The sequence below is a fragment of the Cryptomeria japonica genome, chromosome 8 (genome assembly GCF_030272615.1).
Source record: "Cryptomeria japonica chromosome 8, Sugi_1.0, whole genome shotgun sequence".
Taxonomy (NCBI): Eukaryota; Viridiplantae; Streptophyta; class Pinopsida; order Cupressales; family Cupressaceae; genus Cryptomeria; species Cryptomeria japonica.
In genome coordinates, this window is record NC_081412.1 from 468,364,231 (window position 1) to 468,387,531 (window position 23,301).

General features: G+C 35.8%; 1 protein-coding gene across 1 annotated transcript; it reads left to right on the forward strand.

Moving 5' to 3' along the window:
- Nucleotides 1-2,614: 2,614 nt before the first annotated feature.
- Nucleotides 2,615-3,640, forward strand: LOC131079543 (large ribosomal subunit protein uL10c). The gene has a single exon (XM_058017520.2). The coding sequence runs from the start codon at nt 2,746-2,748 to the stop codon at nt 3,457-3,459; it is 714 nt and encodes a 237-aa protein (XP_057873503.1). The 5' UTR covers nt 2,615-2,745; the 3' UTR covers nt 3,460-3,640.
- Nucleotides 3,641-23,301: the final 19,661 nt, after the last annotated feature.

A 23,301-nucleotide genomic window follows, 5' to 3' on the forward strand; every position in this document is an offset into this window, starting at 1 on the left:
ATATTGAAAGGCTAAATGAATTCAACCACAAAACCCTAGCCTAACAACAACAAAGATCCACCATAACATATGAAGATTACCTAAGACAATGCAAATCAAACGAAATCACAAAGATTATACCATCACATGTCCAATAGGGTTTTGATCTCCATTCTTCCTATCTCCATTGATCTTGTTTGATGTATTTGCTGTTAGATTTTATGTGCACAAGAGCTCAACAAAGAACGGAATGTGGTTGCAAGTAGGATCGCCTATGCCAAGTAGTCAATTGATCAAGTAGTTAGTCCTTAGGATGATTGATTAGCCATGGTTGATAATGAAGGAAGTATCCTTTTATATAGAAGACACTATATGAAATGGAGGGATAAGATTGAGAGGTGTAAAAGGAGGTCGGCTATGATTAGTGGGTAGGTAAAAGAAATAATAAAATAATGAAAGGGGTAGGTATTGTATGAATTAAGAGATGAATGACATGTGTCATGGGTAGAAAAGGTTAATGAATTAATTAAATAAATAAAGATTTATTTAATTAATAGAAGGAGTGAGATCAATTAAATAAATAAGATATTTATTTAATTTAGGAAAAAGATAATTTAAATAAATAAATGTATTTATTTAAATGAGAAATAAGGCTAGAAGAGGATAAATGAATTAATTAAATAAATAAAGATTTATTTAATTAATAGAAGAATTAAACTTAGATAATTAATAATTAGACTGGACAATTTTGGGTGTCTACATATACCAACACAAAAAAATTACAAGAATAAGAGCTATATAAATTGTAAAAGAAAAAGTAAAAGTAAAAATAGTTCTCAATATGAAAATCCCTAATACAAACATTACACAACGAAATTGATTTTTCCTTTTACCTTATATATTATTAAGGTATAACATATTACCTCTCCCAATATGAATATGAATCTAAATGAGACATACTTGTAAATAAAAAAAACACCTATCTTTACCATGCCATAAGAATAATCAAATAACAATATAACTAAGAGTTGAGATAAAGACTAAACACAAACACACTTTTCATAATGACAAAGAGAAAGGTAAATTTAGCTTCATGTGCAATTTGTAGAATTTTTGTTATGGATTGTGCTCAAGAGCCCAAAGTGATGGTCTATGTTTTGGTTTGAAACTATGTTGCTCTTATAGATTGCAAGATGAACCATTCCTTATTTTAGTTAAATTTCATGATTACAGAATTGATTTGTGCACCTATAAATTCAATCTTAGACGTGTGTAAACAACCTTTCTCTATGAATATGAACTATGTATTGTATACCTTCAAAATTATGTATATGTAAGGTGTTTGAACTTGTGCTTACAACTTGGTGATATTCATAGATACAAATATAGATTTTGTTATTTAAGGAGTATTCTCGTTAACTTGACCATTGGAGTTGATTTAATAGTTTAAACAACAAGCAACCACACAACATACTTAGTTTATTTTTATTATGCCCTGACTAGCTAATTGTTGGTATGTGAAGTCATTTTTACTTTATCCAAAATTGATTAAATAATTGACGTCAAGTTCCATGGTAGTGAACCATATGCACTATACACATTGAAGGTAGAAAGTCCGAGTTTAAGGCTTGATTAGCTAGGGGGTTATAGGGGGGTAGGGTGTAGCTCCTTTGCCACATCGAAGGCATTTTGATGAGGTCGTTAGGCTAAGCCAATTTTCTTTTTTGGGACACATTCTTTTTGGTCTATTTTTCAACCATATGACATGTGTATGCCATGCAATTGATTGAGTCACACTCTTTATTTTTGAAAAGTTTTCTTTGAAGAGGACTTGACAATTTGGATGTCTTATGAGAGTTTGTCATGTTTCCTTTTGTTACACATTGCAGATTGTTGTAACAACAATTGTTTTATTGAGATAATAAAAATATTGTAGTACCTTTGCATGTGTTTTTTTTCTTGGTATGTTACCGAGTTTTTCACATAGATTTGTGTGCTATTTGTTTGTTACTTTCTCTATTTATTTCTATATTGTTGATTTTCTCAACACTAACGAGGCAATGCCGTCCTATGATACTCTCTACGTTATAATGAATGGAACCAAATATACTTGATTGATTTTGGATTCTTTAAGTGTGAATTATAGCTTATTCTTGATCTTAAGCTAAATTAGTAGGAAGAGAATAGACTTAGACACTTAATGAATGTGAATTTAAAAGTTAAGAATTCATATCTATGATTACAAAAATGATCTAAGTTTAAATTTGTAATTGTTAAAAAGATCCAAGTTTAAATCTATATTTATATAAATGATCTAAATCAAAAAATAAAACGACTCCATCAATACCAAATCCATAAAGTAAAATAAATCTAATAAAAACTTTTAAAATAAAAAAAAACAAAACAAAACAAAAAAACACCAGGTTTGTAAGGAAACTCATATTGGGCAAGATAAAGAAGAGTTAACCAGGAAATTTAGGAAAAATACTGGTCAGTTGCTCGTTGCTTCAAATTATTTCAGCCATGGTTGTCTTTTTTTCAATAATTCACGATGCTTAAAGCATTTCACTAAGTTTTTAACTTTTTAATTTTTTTAATTTTTTAAATTTTTTTACACAAGCCTATTAAAGAACGGGACTTTGATCAGAACATTATTTGATGACCATCCACCAATGAACCTTATCTCCGCTGAGTTCAATATTCCAATACAAGAAAAATAGTGGGTAGGGTTGCTCTACAGTCTCATACACAGACAGAGACATTCCAATGGAGATTCAAGCATTAAGCCAACTCTGTAATTCTCCATCTCTGCTCTCACTTCACAGACAAAGACAATTTTCCTCGCATAGGGTATCTCCATTCCCTCGGAGAAGCCTCTGGCGTGGACAGGGCAATCCTTACCTCAAACACGGCGTGAGTGTACAATGTGCCCTAACGAAGAACATGAAGGAAGAAATTGTTGGCGATGTGATAAAGCAGCTGGAGAATTGCCACCTTATAGCAAGCATAAAATACAAGGGTTTAACAGTGAAACAATTTACTGACTTGAGGAAGTCCCTTCCAGAGTCTACTAAACTGCTTGTGATTAAGAACAGGCTTGTTATTAAAGCTATTGAGGGCACCCAATTTGAGGCTTTAAAACCTTGCATGAAGGGACAGAATGCATATATGTTTGTTCACTCTGAAGAAATACCAGTGGCGCTGAAGCCTTACAGGGACTTTCAGAAGCAGGAGAAACTTGAGGCGAATGATTTTGTTGGGGCTGTTTTTGAGGGGAAATTCTATCCTCCCGAGGAGTTTAAGGCACTTGAGACCATGCCCACAAGGGCTGAAATCTATAGCAAGCTCTTGGGCTCCCTTCAGAGTCCTGCAATAAGTGTTCTCAGCACCCTTCAGGCTCCTGCGAGGGACCTGGTGTTTACATTGAAAGCTTATGTCCAAAAACTTGAGGAAGAAGCCGGAAGTACAACAATTTCATAGACGTTAGTGGATGGGGATGGAATTGTGAATTTTATTTTTGTTAATGGAAACAGTTCAATGTTTTATCCTAGTGGATTAGCATGAGCAATGTTGTATTTTCTGTCTTTATTCTACGCATATGCTATTAGGGCATTACTACATTTTCTTAATTCAATCTAATTAGCCGACTAATTACTTTCTACAGACTGTATTATTCCTTTTTCTCATTTTAATTGGAAGTTCATGAAATATTAAACATGAAGCTTACACAAACTTCTCTCGAGGATTAGCTACGACAACCTGGGGCTTGCACTCGGCTTCATCCTATTTTATACTTCTCTCGTTTTGTGGGACAGGGCGCAGCGGAAATGGGAGTTATGGTAGGCCTCTTGAAACTCTGTCATTCTTATCAGTGAATCAGTGTCCCATTCTCATTACAAGCTATTTTGATGTGAACATTTCTATCAAATTGGCATTGGAAGGTCTGTATGTTTCCTCTTCAACCTTGTTTTGCCAGTTATCTTTTTATTCATTTTTAGGTCATCGGTTGCAGGAAATGGCAATAGAAACTACTTATAAATATTGTGTCTAATCTTGGGTTTCATAGCACCTAAATGAGAGTCTTCTCTTTTACCTCCCCTTGGTTTGTTTGGAAAGACCACGTGTTTTGATTTTAAGCCTAGCCACTACCAAAACATGACGTTGTGGGCGTAATGTGCATCCTACAAATTTGAATTCTTGCAAAACTATTGTAATTTTGAGCACAACCCAACTTCAGGAAATGAAGATATGAGTATTGCACGCATCGTTTCTTGTACTTCCTTGAAAAGTATGTTTTAAGAAGTTAGCCAAGAGTTGATTCTCATTCTGCATTGATGACAGAATAGCAGCACTTATTTACTTTTCTTATCTTCTGGTAGATCAAATTTGGTGTGTTCTTTTGATTCTTATTGAAACTGTTGTCACAAAGATTGCACTTTGAATGCTGTGTGTAAAACTCAGCAATCCTGTGAAACATGGGATGATTTCCAGGCCTGTGTGTTGCCTATAATGGAAATCAACCTCCAAATGAAGGGCTGGTTCCCTATGAGAACACCTCCTAAAACTATCTTTTGATGGGAAAAAGGATAGAAGAAAACTTGAATTGAAACCTATCCTAGGAGGTGATGCATCAAACGATTGAGAAGCCTGATCAGCTGCACTAACTCACAACCAGCTTTGAACTAAAAGGGTTTTAAATTCACAACTCAAATAAGAACATGCAATCCATAAATATTTAACAGAAAAGATCAGATCTAATGCTTGTATGAAGGAAAATACCTATTCTCACAACTTTAATGCATTAGGACTCCTTATCACAATCTATGACCTGAATTGAACATGAATTTCCTTGTTTCACCATTGTTTGAATGAGACATAAACAAAAGATTTAATAGTAAATCATAGTAGATACATCCAATCATCCAATTACAACACAAAACCAAGAAAATATTAAAAAGGAACCGCTGCTCTTTATTAAAACTGAAAGGAATTGCTGATACAAATATGAAAAAGCTTCTAAAACTGAGTTACAATGCTTTTTAAGCCTGAAAGAGCTTTGACAAGCTACAAGACCAGCTAGAAGAAAGAAAAGGACTCAGTGAGAAAGAAGAAGCAAGAAGACTTATAGAGAAGAAGTCTTGAATTCTACTGAGAGATGTAACTGATTGTGCCTCCTTGATCTTAGCTTGAACTGTGGTCTTCATTCTTATTTTCATCTCTAATTTGCATTAGTGAAGCCTTGGGGTCGAAATTGATGAAAGAACATGCAAAAAGAGGTTGAAAACTGCTACAAATTGGAGTTGAACTGCTTAAAAAGTTGTCCCTGCTGGTATGCTACCCTTGTGGGGTCTCTAACTGATGATAAGCTGTTGTGTTTGCTTTGAGAATTCCTCCTTTTCAGGCTTTGATCTGATGGTGAGCTCAGAACTCAAAAATCCACCTCTTCATCTCTCCTTTAACTGATAGGTACGGTGACTCAACTGATTGAGTAATCTTTAGAAGAGAATGCATGACTGTAGCTATTGAGATTACACCTAAACTTGACTATACTTCTCAATAGGCGTAGGATATCTTCAAAGATTGCCCTTTTGTCTTGCATTATTAATTATCAATTCTTGATTATGACTGTACTGACAGTCTTTTTGATGTCTTCACTGTGATTTGATACCTCTTGTGAAAGAAAAACCTAAGCATTGTCTTCTTATGCTTTATTGAATGTCACTGTGAATGGCAATGCTCTCCATTCAATCTCCACTAATGACTGCTTCCTCACTAATTGAGACTACTCTTGGTTGCTAGTCTGATCTCAGTCCTTTTCCATGGTCTTTCTTCACTATATCTGCATTCATGGGTGTAGGGGACTGAAATTAGCCTTGGTTGTCCTTTGATTTGCATTTGTGATCATGAAATGACTGTGTTTTATGTTTTCTTTCTCCTTTTACCAATCCCTTAGACTATCCCTTGCCATTGCCTCAAACTCATCTACTATTCTCTGTTCTGATCTGAGACTTTTCTTATGACTTGTGGCTGCAATGGTGTCTGTCTTGAAGATTGGCTCTTGCTCTGTCTCACTGTTCAATGTTGCCTGTAGTGTCCATATCTTTGCATATATTGAAGACCACTGATTTTGAACTGTTTATAGCCCTTCTTGGAATTTTGATGAAGCTCTCTTTTCTGAGTCTTATGATTTTGAGGCTGTCATCAATGATAGCTGTGCTATATCATGGTAGATTGTCATCATTAAGCCATCTATTTTCTTGAGCCTCCAATCTTTATCACTGTTCGTTGTTCTTTTGTGCTGATACAGTCTTTGTTGCCTTGGAGGCATTGTTCTTTTGATGGATAGAGTCCTTAATGGCTATGCTTGGTTCTCTTAAGTCTTCGTCTCAAATCTTGATGTTCTAACACTTTGTCTTTGCAATCACTGTAACCTCACCTTTGAAACTTGGCACTTGGAAACAATTATATTCACACGAATTCAAACCTTGAGCTTTTGAGCAAAGTGGGCACAAATTCTTGAAAGAAACCATGAATGTGCTTCTTTGTGCTATGATCTTTGACTGTTGTTGGGGACTGTATAGACAGTGGCCTTCATTGTTCCCTGTCTTTGTGATTCAACTTTTCACAGATGACTGTGGACATAAAGCTTTTGTCTACCTTGCATTTGTTGTGAAGTCTTTGTGTTGCTTCTCAGCACTATGACCTATTCAAGTCTTCAACAATTTATCATATGCCCTTGGAACTTGCTTCATGACAGGTCTGAGACTGCTTTTGGTGTATGCTTGGACTGTACTGTTCCCTGACAGTGAATGAGTAATTGTGATGCTTTCTTTGTAAGCTTTTCATTCATGTCATCCATGCTTTCAACGTTTGGCGTGTAACTGCTCCTTTATGCTGCTAAGGACAGTCTTATGGCTTGTTCCCTTGTTCATATCACCAATGTATATGCTGCTCTCATTCTGGCCACTATGAACTGCTTCCTGTGCCTTTGTGACTGCATTTGACAGTGACTCTTGCCATATTTGCTGCTCACAAGGGTACCTATGTTGTTTGATGCTCTTCTATTCATACACACTGCTTATTGTTCTTAACAGTGACTCTTTGAAGCTAATTGATCTGACCTCTGCACTGGAACCTTCCATTGTCTTAAAAGCTTTGCATGGACTGTCTTTCTACCTTGTGACCTTGAAGGCTCCAACCTTTGAAACTTACAAGCCCCTTTCTATATTGCATGGACTGTGTTTTATCTATGAGTCTTCTTGAACCCTCAAATAATAAGACTATACCATTTGTTGCCCTTTGTCCTTATACTGTCCTTTTTACTGTAGCATTGCTGAGAATTAGCCTTATGACAGAGGTTGTCTTTTAGGCTTGCCATCAACTCAGAGGACTGTCTCTCTGTTACAATGTCACATATCACTGTGTTAAGCTTTGTATGATTTGGCAAGGTCTGCAACAAAAACTCTCCTTCTCAGATCTGGATATTGTTCTTGGACTGTCCTTCAATGAAGCTTTTGATTGGAACTTTGGTAGGGATTCTTAGGACTGTGCATTCCTTGGAAAGGGGCTGTATACTTTTAGCTGTCCTCTTGCTTGTTCTTTCACCATTTGGAAGCCCTGAATCTCTTCTCTGTATGCTTTGGCCATCTGCTATGACTGCATATCTTTCATATGCATTTGTCTCAGATCATTTGACATTAGACAAGACTATTTGAAGTTGTTCCTGGTCTATCAATACTGAGTTTGCATCACTGCTATCACAGGGTACAGGGCACTTGCTATTTACTCAGGCTGCTGATCTATCCCCTTTGTTCTAACATGGACTGAAACTATAGTTCTATGGTTATCACTGTCCATATCTTTGTTCTTATTAGGAGTTAGGACTGTCAAGATTGTCCTTGCTGTGTATTGACAGGAGCAAAGTCACAAGGTAGATCAAAGAACGTGTTGTCAAAAAGTCAAAACTGTTTTTGCTGTCCCTTGCCTCTGTTTTTACACCTTTTAGCAGTCACCCTCCTTGATTGTCACAACATTAGACTGTCTCTGATTCTTCCTATCCACTGCCATGGATATTTCTTTGTACATGATGGTATGCTTCTTTTAGATCCTAGGGCCTTTGCCATTAATGGAGCTGTCCTGGATGCTGCAACCATGTTCTTTTAGATGACTATTTAAGACCATTAAAGGACTGCATTTTGTTATCTATTTCAATGCCATGTCTGCTCATGCTCTCTGATCCTTTACCTTGTGACATGTTTTATCATAAGTGTTTTTCTTTAAGGCTTGGAATTGAAATTCTCACAAAAATAACAATGGCAAAAGCCTTTTCTATCATGGCTATGACAGTTTAAAGACTTTGTATTTGTTATTGGACCTTACTGTACCAGGGCCTTTTTTCAGAAGAAGGAAAAAGAAACTCTCTTAATCTATGCTAATGACCTTGTCTCTTCATGAGAGGAAAAATACAGGTTATGAGAATGAGGATGACCTGTTCGGTGAACTGTGCATGCATTATCTCTACGTGGGATCACTGAAATGATCTTTGTGCATTACATGTTTCTTTTCATGCTTTCTCCTCTAATCATTGAAGTGTATCTCACATCCAAACTCTTTGAAACAATCCCTTAACTGCTCCTTCTCTTAAAATCTGCTGCTGGAACTGTGATGTGATGGCTTGAAAATGCTTTTCTCATGCCTAAAACTTTGCAAGATCTTGATTACTGCTCCTTGTTGAGTTGTTGATATGAGATGGAGGCGTAGAAGGATTTGTATGCAGCATTTTTCGCAGAAAACTCCATTTCAACTATGAGAAAACAAGATGAACAGAAGGAACTCCACATAGACTCAATGCAGATCTCAAGGCAAAACCCTAGATGCAACGTGATGGCTAAACCTTTCAACCTTTTACTTTCCTTGTAATCATTGAAAATAGTCATTTTTTGATTCTATTCACGTGGGAAGAGGGAGATACTAAAGTCTGACAAAAGTAAAAGTTAAATAGCTCCTTTTTTATTATTATTTACAACAAAAATCAAAGGCACTTGAAGTGATTTTTCTCCTCTTTTAATCCTCAAAAATGACCCTTGCAATAAACTCATGAGGAGATGAATGTTTTAATCACTTTCTTACTAAAACATTCATAATAAAACCTCAGACTCCTTATGGGGCTATTTTAGGCCTTGAAGCCTGATTAAGGTAACAGTCACAAATAACATTGTGATGATTCTTATATAATTTTAACATATCGGAGCTGAAATTTGAAATGTATGGAATCGACAAGGAATTTTTTTTCATAAGAATGGCCGATTAAGGTAATGTTTCATATGCAACATTCTTTTTCCCTGCAGTTAGAATAGCGCATGTATCATATCATTAGTGCCTCATCTGACATTTTTTGTGGTCACAATTATATCTGTGAGCAGATTAACTTGTTGTCTTGCTTGACTCTGGATCTGTTGTTGAATTTTCTCCATTTTTCTCTTTGATAGTTGAAATTTGCATTTGTTCTATTGGTTCAAAGATGCAATTAGTCACCTTTGTAGGTATGTATTTGCTTTGAGTGGTGAACTTCTCAATTGGTTGCAAAGAATTCGACATTAACATAAATAAAAAACCAAACATCATTTAGGAGGGAAAATTGGTACATGTCCTTATATTTGTACATTTTTTTTCATTCTTCACTCCCCCATTTGACTGGCATGTTACTACTAGCAGTGAATTTTTCCTTCTCACTATTCTCTGCAACAGGATTTGAGACTCCATCATCCCAACAGTAACATCTTATTATGTTTTGAAAACTATAACTTTCATGTATTAGATTAATCTTTGTTTCTTACACACAGTAGAGGAAGGGAAGGATATATGTATTCTATATTCCAAAGGAGCACCACAACCAAGAACTCTTGCAATATGAGATTAGAGATAAGTGGTAAATGTGAGAACAGTCTTGGTGGCAGGGGAAGATCTTATCAACTCAGTGGGATTCTAAAGTAGCCTCATCTAATTCAATATGCTCATTTTTCATGAAAATTATACTTTTGTTTCCAATGACCGCTCCTAATCACATCTTGAGAGACTTCGCACCAAAATTGCTTTGCTGGAAGGCCCAAAACCAGGATTACTCTGTTGTCTTAGACTGAACAATTAATATTAAAGTTTGGCCATAGTTATTTTACTTGTGTGCCTTAAGGGCTTTATCTACACAAATGCCACTTTCAAACTATTGCAAAACTTATTTGATGCTTTGCCTGGGCACACTCTTATAGATAGAGGTGGTTCATACTTCATATTGTCATAGTGAAAGAGCCAAGCATCATGTTTCTAGTCCACAGAACAAAATATTTCGAAGACTCATAGGCAATGAGAGTATGAACTACCTATTATAATATTATTTTTGATAGGTACAAATATAAAGAGGGGAACAAGAATGCCCAATCATGGATTGAAAAAGTCATCCGGTTTCCTCATGGGATACCAAAATATATATGTATCCACAAAAGAAAATCTGGAATACTTTTCAGTCTTATAAACAAATGTATAAACTGATAGAAAGCACTGAAAATCAGATTTCAAAGGTAGATAGTTCAAATCAAAGAAACGGTGCTTGGACTCGGCAAGGCCGACTCAGACTCGGACTTGGGACTCGGCGTCAGCCTCGGCTCCAAACTCGGCTGGACTTGGGAAAGTGAAAAACTCAAGAAATTTAGAGATTTTTAAAGATTTAAAACTTGTTTCAAACACCCTTTATTGAATACACCTCAAAGACACAAAAACATCATCAAACTCGGCTCATTTGATTACATACACAAGTATACATCAATCACATAAGCATAAATGCAAATTGTAGCTAGAGAAAATAACAAACATAGATATATAAATATTGTCAAATGTATACAATATTACAAAACTCATGGAATAAAAAATCCATGTCATCATTTGATCATCATCAAATGCTTCATACAAATACCAAAGGTAAATAGTAAATACTAAATACAACTACAAGTGTACAAGCCTATGGCTTAGAGGGCCGTGCACCCTCTCGCCCTGGCCCCCTGCGAAGGCGTTTAAAGTAATTCTTGGATGATTCAGCAGCCATAGTCGCTCTCCGTGACACCATGCCATGCTCACCAACATCAGGAATAGCTGTGTCATGCTCACCAACATCAGGAACAACTGTGTCACTCTGAGTCTCAGTATTTCCTGTCTCTGCTCCTCCTTTGCCATGGCTACAGCCTTAGCCTCTATATCTATCTGGTCGATCCAATCAATGTCATCATCACTAAAGATAGCTGTAGGAGTCCCAGGAGCTGTCTGATTCTCATTGGCCCACTCTGCTTCAAGATCAACCTCATCTAGAATGATAGGAGAGAGGTCAACTAATGCATTCTTTCTCATTTTGAGGCGGAGGTTGTAGTGAACAAAGACGAGATCATTCATCTTCTCCACAGATAATTTATTGCGCCTCTTGGAGTGTATGTTCTCAAATATACTCCAATTGCGCTCACAACCTGATGCGCTGCATGGTTGGCTCAAGATGTGAATGGCCAACTTCTAAATATTTGGTGTCTTTGAGCCAAAAAAGCTCCACCAATGATTTGAGTTTGAAATGAGAAAAATAAATAAAATTAGTCTCACTCGTGAACTCATTTAACAAGTTACAATATAGTGTTGAATAAAACTAAAATTAAGCCTTACAATTTATTTTTACTTGGCATCATAGTTGTCCTGTCGTCTTTGGCGATAGGATGAGAGAAGGTCTCCCCTTGTGCACCTGAGAACAACTGTAGCTCTCGAAAAAGGTCTATCTGAGAAGTACCAGTAGGTCCCATCTTCTCCATGATTGCGTATAGCCCATTGAGGACCTCCACATCAGCCTTGAAAGAAGGGATGAAACGGAATGCTGGATTCAGATAATAGATTGCCGCATGGATGGGCCTATGAAGCTGATGATGCCATCTCCTATCAATGATCTCCCAAATGGGACCATATTTGCTCTCATCTCCTCCATAGACGAATCTAATGGCCTCCCTTTGCCCTATCCATGCCCTCATATATATAGCCCATTGCGGGCTTATCTCCATTCACAACTCGCAACAAAACCACCAAGGGCTTAACAAACTGCAAAATTGAAAATATTGTGTAATTTAGAAAAATGAGCAAATAAGAGAATGCATATAATAAGTTATAAAACATGAAGTTAAAATTTAAATTGTAGAATTTATAAAAAAATTACCTTCACTATCTCATCACAAGGGACCCAAAAGCCTCACTCATAAAAAATGTAGTCTGCCATATCTTTCCCTGTAGGGGTGGTAGCATAGGATGAGGAAGACCACTCCTCACCAACAATCATATGTCTCAAGGCAGACTTAGACCGAAGCATGGACTGCAATGTGAGGAAGTTTGTGGCAAATCTTGTGATTCTTGGACGAGCTAACTCCTTCTGCTCTGTGTATTGTCTCATAAGAGCCAACACCCATGAATGATTATATACAAATTTGCAGACATTTCTTGCCCTTTCTACACATCTCTTGACCCATGGGATTTTTCCAATATCCTCCAACATGAGGTCAATGCAATGAGCAACACATGGAGTCCAAACTATAGATGGGTGCCTCTCCATCAATAGTCTACCTGTAGCAACGTAATTTGTTGCATTGTAAATTGTAATTAATGGAGGTACAAACTACAAGATAGTAATTAATTTGCAAACAAAATTAGTTTGTAATCAAAAGTTTACCCGCAGCACCATAATTTGCTGCATTGTTGGTCACCACCTGTACCACGTTCTCCTCACCCACATCTTCAATCACCTCCTCTATCTGCTCACATAGGTAGGTGGCATTCTTGCAATGGGCGGAGACATAAATGGATTGGATGAAAACGGTGCCCCCTGAAATAAAAAAATAAAGCTAGGTCAATGATCATTCAATAAACCATTAGATAAAAAATAAAAAATTAAAGACTATATGAAACTAAAATTAATCAATCACCTACGGAAGAAACAAGAAAATTAAGGAGAGTTATATTTCTCCTATCCGTCCAACCATCAGTCATGATGGTGCAACCTTTAGTGCTCCATATCCGGCGTTGTTCATCTAAATCCTTCTTCACATCATCCACCATTTGAGACAAAATGGGTCCCCTCAGATCACTCTCACTAGGGGCTTTGAACCCCGCCCCGCATATGGTAATGGCATCAACCATTTGTTGCCAATAAGGAGACCTGTCACAAAGAAACTCAATGAGATAAGTTAAGTATAAAAATTCAATGAGATAAGTTAAGTATAAAAATTAAAACAATCAAAGTTATCAAACATAAAAGTTAGTAAAACATTCACCCGGCTACAAACAATGGAATACAGCTGTAGCTCCAAAACTTGCCAACTGCCATTTTAGCAGCATCATGGACCTCCTTGTTCCAACCCATGCCCTCAAGCGACAGTTGGGACCTAGGAGTAGTACGAGGCACAAAGAAGAAATCCAACCTAGATTTACAAATCCTAGGTCCAATGGTAACACTCCCACTACAACTACTAGTGCTAGGAGCATGAGAAGTAGCGGTGGCACTGCCACTTATAGAAGTAGAAGTAGAAACAAAAGCACCAACAGTAGCAAACTGAGTGGGACGATATGGAGGTAAGGAAGAAGGGCCTCCAACACAACCTAACTGTGTCCCTCTTCCTAAAACTGTCTCTCTCCCAATGGCCGCTCGATCCTCCTTTTGTTTCTTTTTCCTTTCAATCTCCTCAACCATTACATAACATTCACGTATGGCCTCAGGGACTGCTTTTAGGCATGGTTCGGCATCATGTCCACGCACACCAGCAATATGGTATTTCAGCGTATATATACCTCCATGGAATATTGTTTTGCAAAACATACATTTTGTTTGCCCCTTTCCTTGCCTTGGAAAATCCTCATGATATTTCCAAGCAGGGTCCTTTCTAATGGGGGGTCTAGAAGCTGAAGTAGACATTTTAGGATAGTTTTGTGAAACTTGAAGTTGAAGCAAATAATAAAGTGAAGTTTGCTGCAATAAAACATTACAAATACAAAATAAAATTAATACATATTACATACATTCAAAAAGACTAAAGTAGGGTTTGTCAAACCCTACTTTTAAAAAAAAGAAATTTACAAACCCTACATAGTACAACACTACAACTACATACTACATGCTACATACAAACATACAAAAGATTTTGAAAGAAAATGTAAAACTTTCAAAATAAATGAATAGAAAATGGAATTTTTGCATACAAGAAACAAACTAATCTTCAAAAAAACAATCTTACCTCTTACAACAAGCTTGAAATGAGCTGCAAAGTCTTCCTATCCAACTCTTGATGCACCAAATCGAAACACAATGCAGCTACAATGTGACAAATTGAAGAAAACTTGAGCTTCCTTCTTGCTGGTTTTTCTTCTATGCACCCTTGTTTTTCTTCCCAACTCACTTTACTCCTTTTTTTGCAAGTGAATGAAATGAAAGTCACTTTTAGGGATAGAAGATAATTAACCAAAAAAAATGGACTTAAAAAAACATTGCAAAATAATTTTTTTTGTGTTTTTGTTTTGGCTTGACGCCGACCGAGTATGGGGCTCGGGACTCGCTGAGTTTGGCGAGTTTGGGCCAAACTCGCCAACTCGGCGAGTCTGGCGATTTTACTCGCTAGACTCGGATGAGTCTGAGTCCGAGTCCTTGGGACTTGCCGGGCCTGACTTGTACTCGGACTCGCCGAGTTTGGGCGAGTCCCGTTTCTATATTATATATACATATATATGTATATATGTATAGAGAGAGAGAGAATTTTATTTATTAATGTTATATTGAATGGTATTTATATTAAAGCGTTTTGAAAATTAGTTTTATCCATATTTGATATGATATTCCCATTGCTTTTAATTTATTTAATATTTAATATGTTCAAAAAAAAAAATTAATTTAAAGTAACTTTATATCGTTTTTTAGGCTACAAATATGTATATATTTATGATTTTTATATTTTTAATTTAAAGTAACTTTATATCATTTTTTAGGCTTCAAATATGGTTACATTTATGATTTTTATATTTTTTTGTGCAGATGTACCCAAACATACCCAGGTCCCTCTAATGGTAATTGTATATTTATGATAGAGTCGAAAGACTATTTATAAGAGATAACATGATGATGTTTCTAAATGAAACAGTCACGAACTCAAGCCAAAATTAGAAACTAACTAATTTAACTAAGATGACCATTATAGAACATTACGACATTTTAATACCCTCCCTTAATGGTCATCGTTCTATCTACCCTTATAGAAGACAATCTGTAGCTTTGGTGACAAATGCAAAGAAGGTTGCCCCCTTCTCTTTAGAACACTCTATTGCTGTTGAGACCCTCCCTAGATCTACATAATGTTTAATGACCAAGAGTACCAAAATCCGTCTAACCTGATGTTGGGTAACAAAACAGAAACCAACAAAAACCTGAAACCACGATTTTGAGGAAAAATCAACAAACCCTCCAAAGAGCAACAGACGCGATTTTGTCGAAAACTGCAAAAACTTGTGTAGATGTTTGCCATAGCAACTCCAAGTGCAACCCAAAACAGACTACAAGAAATCACGATTATTGTGGAAAAACCGTTAAACCCCAAAAAACTGAAGTTACAAAGCATCATTTTTGGGGAAAAAATGGTAAAAACCCTAGAACAGGAACACCCATCATGATTTTTTGGAAAAATGGTAAAAACCCTAGAACAAAAACACCCATCATAATTTTTTGGAAAAAAATAGAAAACCCTCCCAACAGATAACCTGCCAAAAAAAATTTAGGAAAAATTTATAAACCCATAAACGATTTTTAAGGAGAAAAATTGAAAAAAGCACACATGATTTTTGAGGTGAAAAATTGATCAAAACCCAAAAACTAAAACACCCGTCAAGATTTTTTGTGGAAAAATTTGAAAACCCTCTTGCAAAGAAAAATACTACGATTATCGTACGAACAAATCGAGCAAAAAACGAAAAAACCATGACTTTTTAGGAGAAAATCAGGTAAAACACATAATTTTTGAAGAAAAAATTATAAAAACCCCAAAAATATTTTTATTAGGAGAAAATTATAAAAACCCACCATTATTTTTTTATGGAGAAAAAGTAGAAAAACCAAACACTAATTTTTTATGGACAAAGGTTAGAAACCCCAACTACTTACGCACTGGTACAGAGACCTAGAAACCCAAAAATTAGAGGAGCCAATTAAAATCATCTTCCACGATTTAAAAAACCCACAGTATCACTACAAAATTGGAAAGGAAAACAGAAATCACCAAAGCCCTAGTAGCAACCACTATAAATCGTGTCAAAAATCCATTCAGAAAACACAGGTCACGGCCTGAATGGAAACACCAGAAAACATGACATAAGTTTGCGATTTTTGTAGAAAACAAGGGCGACTCCTTGCAGAAATCAAACATGCCCTCAAAAATATGTTGCCACAAATAGGAGCCTGCGAAAAACGCCCGACGATATGCAGACTCTGCAACAAAACTTCACATAAACCCACAGCCAAGAAACCCTTGATTAGATCAGTAATAACAAAATCTCCAACCAGCAAAACAAATGTTCAAGAACTGGTGCCCACAACCACTAACCAAAAATACAAAAATCACGCTAGAGAAACCCACGTAAATTTGCTGAAAAGACTTTCAAAGAAAAAAAAACCCACAAACAACATTTTTTATTAAAAAAAGCAATTAAAAATTTTTTTGGAAGAAAAATCCAAGAGTTTGCAAGTTTTTGTTTAAAAAAATTTGCCAAACTTTATAAAACCCCCATTGACCTGCTTTGATACCATGTAATGGTAATTGTATATTTATGATAGAGTTGAAAGACTCTATTTATAAGAGATTACATGACAATGTTTCAAAATGAAACAATCGTGAATTGAAGCCAAAATTAGAAACTAACTAATCTAATTAAGATGATCATTATCGAGCATTACATTATTTTAATAGTCCCCCATAATAAATTTCCATATCAATGTACCATACCAGAATACCAATACCTGTTCCTGATTCGGCAACTTAGCCAAAACCATGCCAATTCAAACAGTGAGGTTGGTTTTCCACCAATACCAATCTTTGATCAGAAAAATTGCCAAAAACACACGGGTTATTCAATAACCATGAGCTTTATCATGCCAATTCATACCACTGCACAACATTTTCTACAAAACTGATCTTTTTCACCAAGTACTAGGTTTTTTGGAGGTTCTTTCCAGACAGCCTCCACACAGTATACATACTATATTTTTTATAGGTTTTCACCATTGAATCAAATAAAATGTAGATCAAGGATTAGAAAGATTGTAGACATCAAACAACTAGGGTACACCCTAGGGCAAGTCATTTCTATTGTGTTTAGTTTTCTAAATTCCTTTTAAACTTCAGGTTGCCACACAAAGTCAAGTTAGGCCCATAACAGTATTTTTGTTCAAATGATATTTGGTCATCTTGCATGAGATATTTGATGATTGTGACCACTATCAAAGGAGGAGAACCATGATACTGGAGCATCAACTTTACCTTTTGTAGCCTCATATGCTAATTGTATCTGCAATTTTTGTTTTGTACTCTAAGTTGTAAGTTGTATTTCAATGCGAATTTGAGACCTGCTAAGTGTTTTTCTATTTTCAACTCTACTTTCAAGACATTGTTGTAACTGGCAATATTGAACAAAACCTATTTTTATCTTTATGTCTATTTCTATATTTACATACTATATTTGACATAAATAACAATAACAGATATAAGTATTTCAGGAGTTTTAGTTTGCAATTTTTAATTGTGCTTTTTCCATTTTAAATCCACATAACTCAAAACCATGTTCACTTTCAATTTTCCATGTCAAAGTTGAGTAAATGAAATCATACTATGTTTACAACATTATCCTACGGCACATTTGTCAGGATAGATGACACCTCTAGTTGGGGAAATGTTAAGATGAAATGTATTGTTGTAGTGACAGATAGGTGGACTACTAAATCTTTCAAACAGGTGATGAAAGAGGCTGCTGAGACAGATATTGGCTGCTAGGGAGTTGCTAAACTCCCATAAAATCTGGTTTTTTGGTTTTTAATTTGTTGTTTTGGGATCTTACTGATTGTCTTACTTTTTATCTTCCCGCTTTAGCTTTCGTTCTTGACCTGTTCAGCCCCCTGTTTTAGGCTTTTATGTAGGCCTGTTTGTCTCCTGTATAGAATTGTTTCATACGCTAGTTCTATGGGCTAGGGCCCTATAATATAACCCCATATATTAAACCAAAGAAAAAACGTAATTGCTCGTACCTTATGCCTATGAAATATGCATGCCATCTTTTTCAAGATGTCCTAGATTACCACAGTAACTTGCCTCAAAAAGAGTAAAGATACTGCTTCCCACTTGATATGCTAAACCTAACCTTGACCCTAAACTACTTTTTAGGTATTTAGCTGAGTTGCCAATTTCAATTAGGGTTTTTGGTTCAGGTTTGCCAATACAGCTACTTCTTTTCCCAAGTTTGGTACGGCTAATTCGTTGATTCAATGTCAAATGTCAGAATCAATACAAAATTACAAACAATAATCTTCATATTGCTCTTCTTTGAGAGCATCAAGGTCAACATTTGGTTCATTTGAACCACAAATGTCATGCCTGTTAGTCGTGCCATGTGTGAATTTTGCCTTATCTAATGGGGTTAAGGCAAGTTGTGCAACAGAAGACTCTAAGTTGGCACACTCAAGTGTTACATCCCAATTCCTTGTTGCTCCCTTGTAATTAATTTTCTTATGTAACAAGAGACACGTGTTGGAATGCACATAGAAAAACTCTTTTGTTTTTTTAAAGCCAATTACTTGCGCTTAACTGAGTAAATAAAGTATATACTCTAATTTCCTTCAGATGAAGCACCTAGTCAGCAGATTTCTCTCCCGTGGTTAAGAGTAAAACTACCTTGTGAGCTAGTTTGCTATATCAAATGAACTACTTTTGAGTTTTGGTTCCAATTTGACGATAAACTGCTCCTGTAAAGAAACAAACTGTTGTACGGATTGTGCATTGTTAAAACTGATATATCCTATCCATTCTCAGATCAGAATACTAATATGCTTCACGATTACTTAGATCAAGGAGAATGAAGGTGTGCATACAAAGAATCCAATGTAGACCCATAAAACTAGGGAACTTGAATATGAGATGTGTTTCTTGTGTAGGAGCCTCCTAATCCTCTAAAGTGACTGTGGCAAGTTATGCAATAGATGCACAAGTCAGAACACCCAAGTATTACATCCCAAATTTTCATTGCTTCTTGCTTGTACTTGACTTCTTTCTCTGACAAGAGGTGCAAGTTGGGATGCCCATAGACAAAATCTTTAATTTCTTTTTTGCCCAATTAAAGGAGTATGTACTCCAATTCCACTTATGCAAGGAAGAACTAGAAACTTGTTGAAATACAAAACATTCAATACAACAAATGTAATTATAAAACAAAATTCGTAGTTAGAGAAGAAAGGTAAGGATGTTAAAGAACTAAAAAATACTTACTCGTGATCAAAAATATTAATGCAAGAGATTGGAGGAACATGAACCTTTCCCTTAGAGGTACCATCATGTATAAGCGTCATTTTTGTAGTTGTTTCAAAGAACACTAAGGCCATTATTCCATTGTGAGATGAAGCTACCAAACTCATTCATAACAAAATCCTCCACTTCTAAATTTGAGTATATCCTTCAAAATGTATCCCTGTACGCTTTAGCAACCTCAATGTCTCTTATGGTGCCCCTCTCCTAAGCAAAGGAACTATCCTTGTGTCATAACATTTGAGAGACAATGAAAATGCAAGGAGACACAAGCATGTGGACACCTTGTTTCAAAACTCAACAACAAGCTCATTGTCTTGCAGCCTTGGAAAAGAAATTGATGAAAAGTTTCACAATAACTCCTTCAAAAATGTTTCGAATTACCTCCAATCTGAATTGTGCTTGCTTAAACATGTCTTCGATCAACCCTCCAAATTTTAGGGAAAAAAATGGCCTTGATTCTTGCCTTCTAGGTGCCAACATCATCCTCTAATACCACTAGTAATGAAATTACTTGTACAAGTGAAGAATACAACAGAAAATAAGACATAAATACTTGATAACGATAACCCACTTTGAGAAGCAATCTCCAAAAAACTTCAATAAGAACATAATTAACAATAACATGCTTACTACTACTCACCACCTCCTTTATATAGACATTATTTGGTAATATTAGTATCATAAGTGCAATGAGGCTGACCTAGCACACAACAATAATCATAGTTAGGGACTCATAAATGACTCGATTAAGGATTATGCTAGACAGAAGTTGACCACACATATCTCAATGCATGCTATTAGTAAAGGATGCAACACTTCCACCCACTATCTTTGTGCCAATCTTCTTCATCACCAAGTTGAGGGGGTGAACAATATATGGTGTCCAAAACATGTGTGTACCTTTTCTCAAACAAAGCACATTCTCCTCTACAACTTTTGGCAATTTCCGTTATAACTTGAACAACACTTTAACATCCACCATCTCAATGGACTCAATGAAGATTTGGAAAATGAAGTTTGCATCCTTCATTTGCCTTTCATAATCAACCACCTTCAAAAATATTGCCCCTTTAGGGGACACTACAACGATATTAGCAAATGGTCATTTTTTCAATCTTTCCATCCATCAAAAGCAATGGTCACTCTTGTTTAAAGAATCCTTGTTTGGTTTTAGTGACATTTCTACAAAATGTTTTCATTTTTCCAATAAGGTAGTATGCACCTTTGCTTACCTAGCACCTGTGTCACCTAAGGTGTTTGACTAATTTTCGCCACCGTTTCCAACCAAGGGCAAAGGAAATGTGCAACGCGCTCATCTACATTGTACTTCATCTCCTTCTAAAATGCCTTGTCCTATAGGTGCCTTGCATAATCCTTTATTCACAAAAGAATGGGATCTTAATTTTGCTCTCTCGTTTACAATATCAACTTCTTCTTGTTCTCTAATATATGACATAATTTGCCTCTTTGGTAACCCCTTTTGTTAGCTCTTGACAAACTCTAATTCCTTGGTCAATCATATCACATGGGTGAGCTTTCACTTGACTATACAAGCCCTTATACTCAATCTAGCAATGACTACAATGGCAAAGAAAATCCCCATTTTGCCGTAGTTAATCAATCATCATCATATATTTCCACAGCCTTGATGATTGATCATATTTCAGTGGCCTATATATCCCTTTGCCCACTAAACTAGAACTAGCATCCATTATATGAACCCTTGTTTCAAGGAAAATAAAGTATACATCATACATTAACTTCAAAAGAACAAAACAAAATATATAAAAAAAATCAAAAGAACCATACCCTACAATATGTTTAAAAGGGGAGTGGAGACGAGGAACAATGTGGAAATTTCTAGCTTTCGTGAATAAAAATGATAGGCAAATTGCCCAAGGAGACGTTGACAAGATGGTAGAAATTGGGGCAGTAGTTGGTTTTCTATCATTAGTTCTGATGCCTGCATGATATGTATCTATCTACTATGTACTTGGTTTTTCAATGATAAGGGAGCTACCCCCATATGATAGCACTTATCTAAAAAAAGGTATGTTTAAAAATAATAAAAATGATTAAGAATTAAAACATTCAAAATATTTTTAGTAAAAGTAAAAACTAAAATCTTGAAAAAAAATCTTAATAAGCTTGGTAATTTTCTTTAAAAATTTAAAAGTCTGAAATTCAACCTACCTTTGATCAGTAAATCTCCTTCCTACAAGTTAATCCCCTACTATAGCACTTAGCAAACACACTACACTTTTGCAAACCTTAACTTTAAAAATAAAAACAGCAAGTTTCAAGAATGAAAAATGGCAACTTAGAATGATATTGGAGGTTTTTGTGTCTTGTGTTTGTCAAATGAGGTGTTCTATCATCTATGTGACCTTTAGGATTTCAAAATAGGTTTTATGTTACTTTATCAAAAAACAAGTGTTTTTCTTTTTGAAAAAATAATGATACTTCTCTTTTTAAAAAAGTAATAGTATTTTTCTTTTTGTAAAATTGTTCTTTATCAAAGTTTTATTGCTTTTCTAATCAATGTTTTCTATCAAGAATAGCACAAGCTATCCTAAGATCAGCCAAGGAATGACCCTACCATTTGGGATACTCTAGAACCCATTAATTTTTTCAAAATGTCAAAACATTTACAAATACAATTTTTAAATAAGAAACGTGCCATTATTTTTCATGAAGTATCATAAAACCTCATTTGAAACCCCAAAAGTGAAAAAACACCTCATTTGACAAACAAGGCACAAAACAAATACCCATAGAGTATCTAGGATGAGAAGGCTATGCCTTAGGCAAGCACGGATCCCATCCAACTCCCAAACCAATCTTGTCCAATACAACAAGGGTGGTTTTTTGAAGGATCCAATAACTTAGATAGTATTAATCAAAGACAACAAACTACTATGCATATACCCCATGGGGCCCCTTCTACTAAGCATTTTTAGTTTACTTTGTTGGAACACGTTTGCCATTGCACCAAAACATCGACCTTTAACGCCCAATACAAACACCAGAGATAAACTGATCCATGGGAGACAGTTAGTCCATGTCTTGAATCCGAAGGGATAACCGATAAACAGATCCATGGGAGAAAGTTAGTCCATGTCTTGAATCCAAAGGGGGATGCTGGCGATTAGTCTAACAATCCCCCCTCAACGTCACCCAAGGGGATTCAAACATACCACCAGACTCTGATACCGATTGTTGGAACATGGAATAATTTGTCGTTGCACCAAAAGATCAACCTTTAATGCCTAATACAAACACCAGAGATAAACGATTCCACGGGAGGCAATTAGTCCATGTCACGAATCCGAAGGGAGATGCTGGCGATTAGCCCAGCACACTCGGCCATGGAATAAATGGCCCCAAATTTCTCAAAAACAAGGAGCAAAAGGGCATCTATTGAGGTCCTCGCAACAATTAAAAAAAATTCACCTCAAACCAAAGAACATTTGAAATTATAGGTCTACCTTCCAACCAAAGTGTAACAATCAAAATTCTATTTTTAACCTTAAATCCAAACTTGCCACATTGAAGACTCTAATCCCACCACATCATTGAAAACCATGTCACTTAGTAGACCATGCACACAAACCAAACTCTTAAGCAAAACATAAAAACACCATAGTGTGTGCCTATTGATTCTGCAAGGTGTAACTTACCCCAATATGGATCTCATACCAAATAGTGG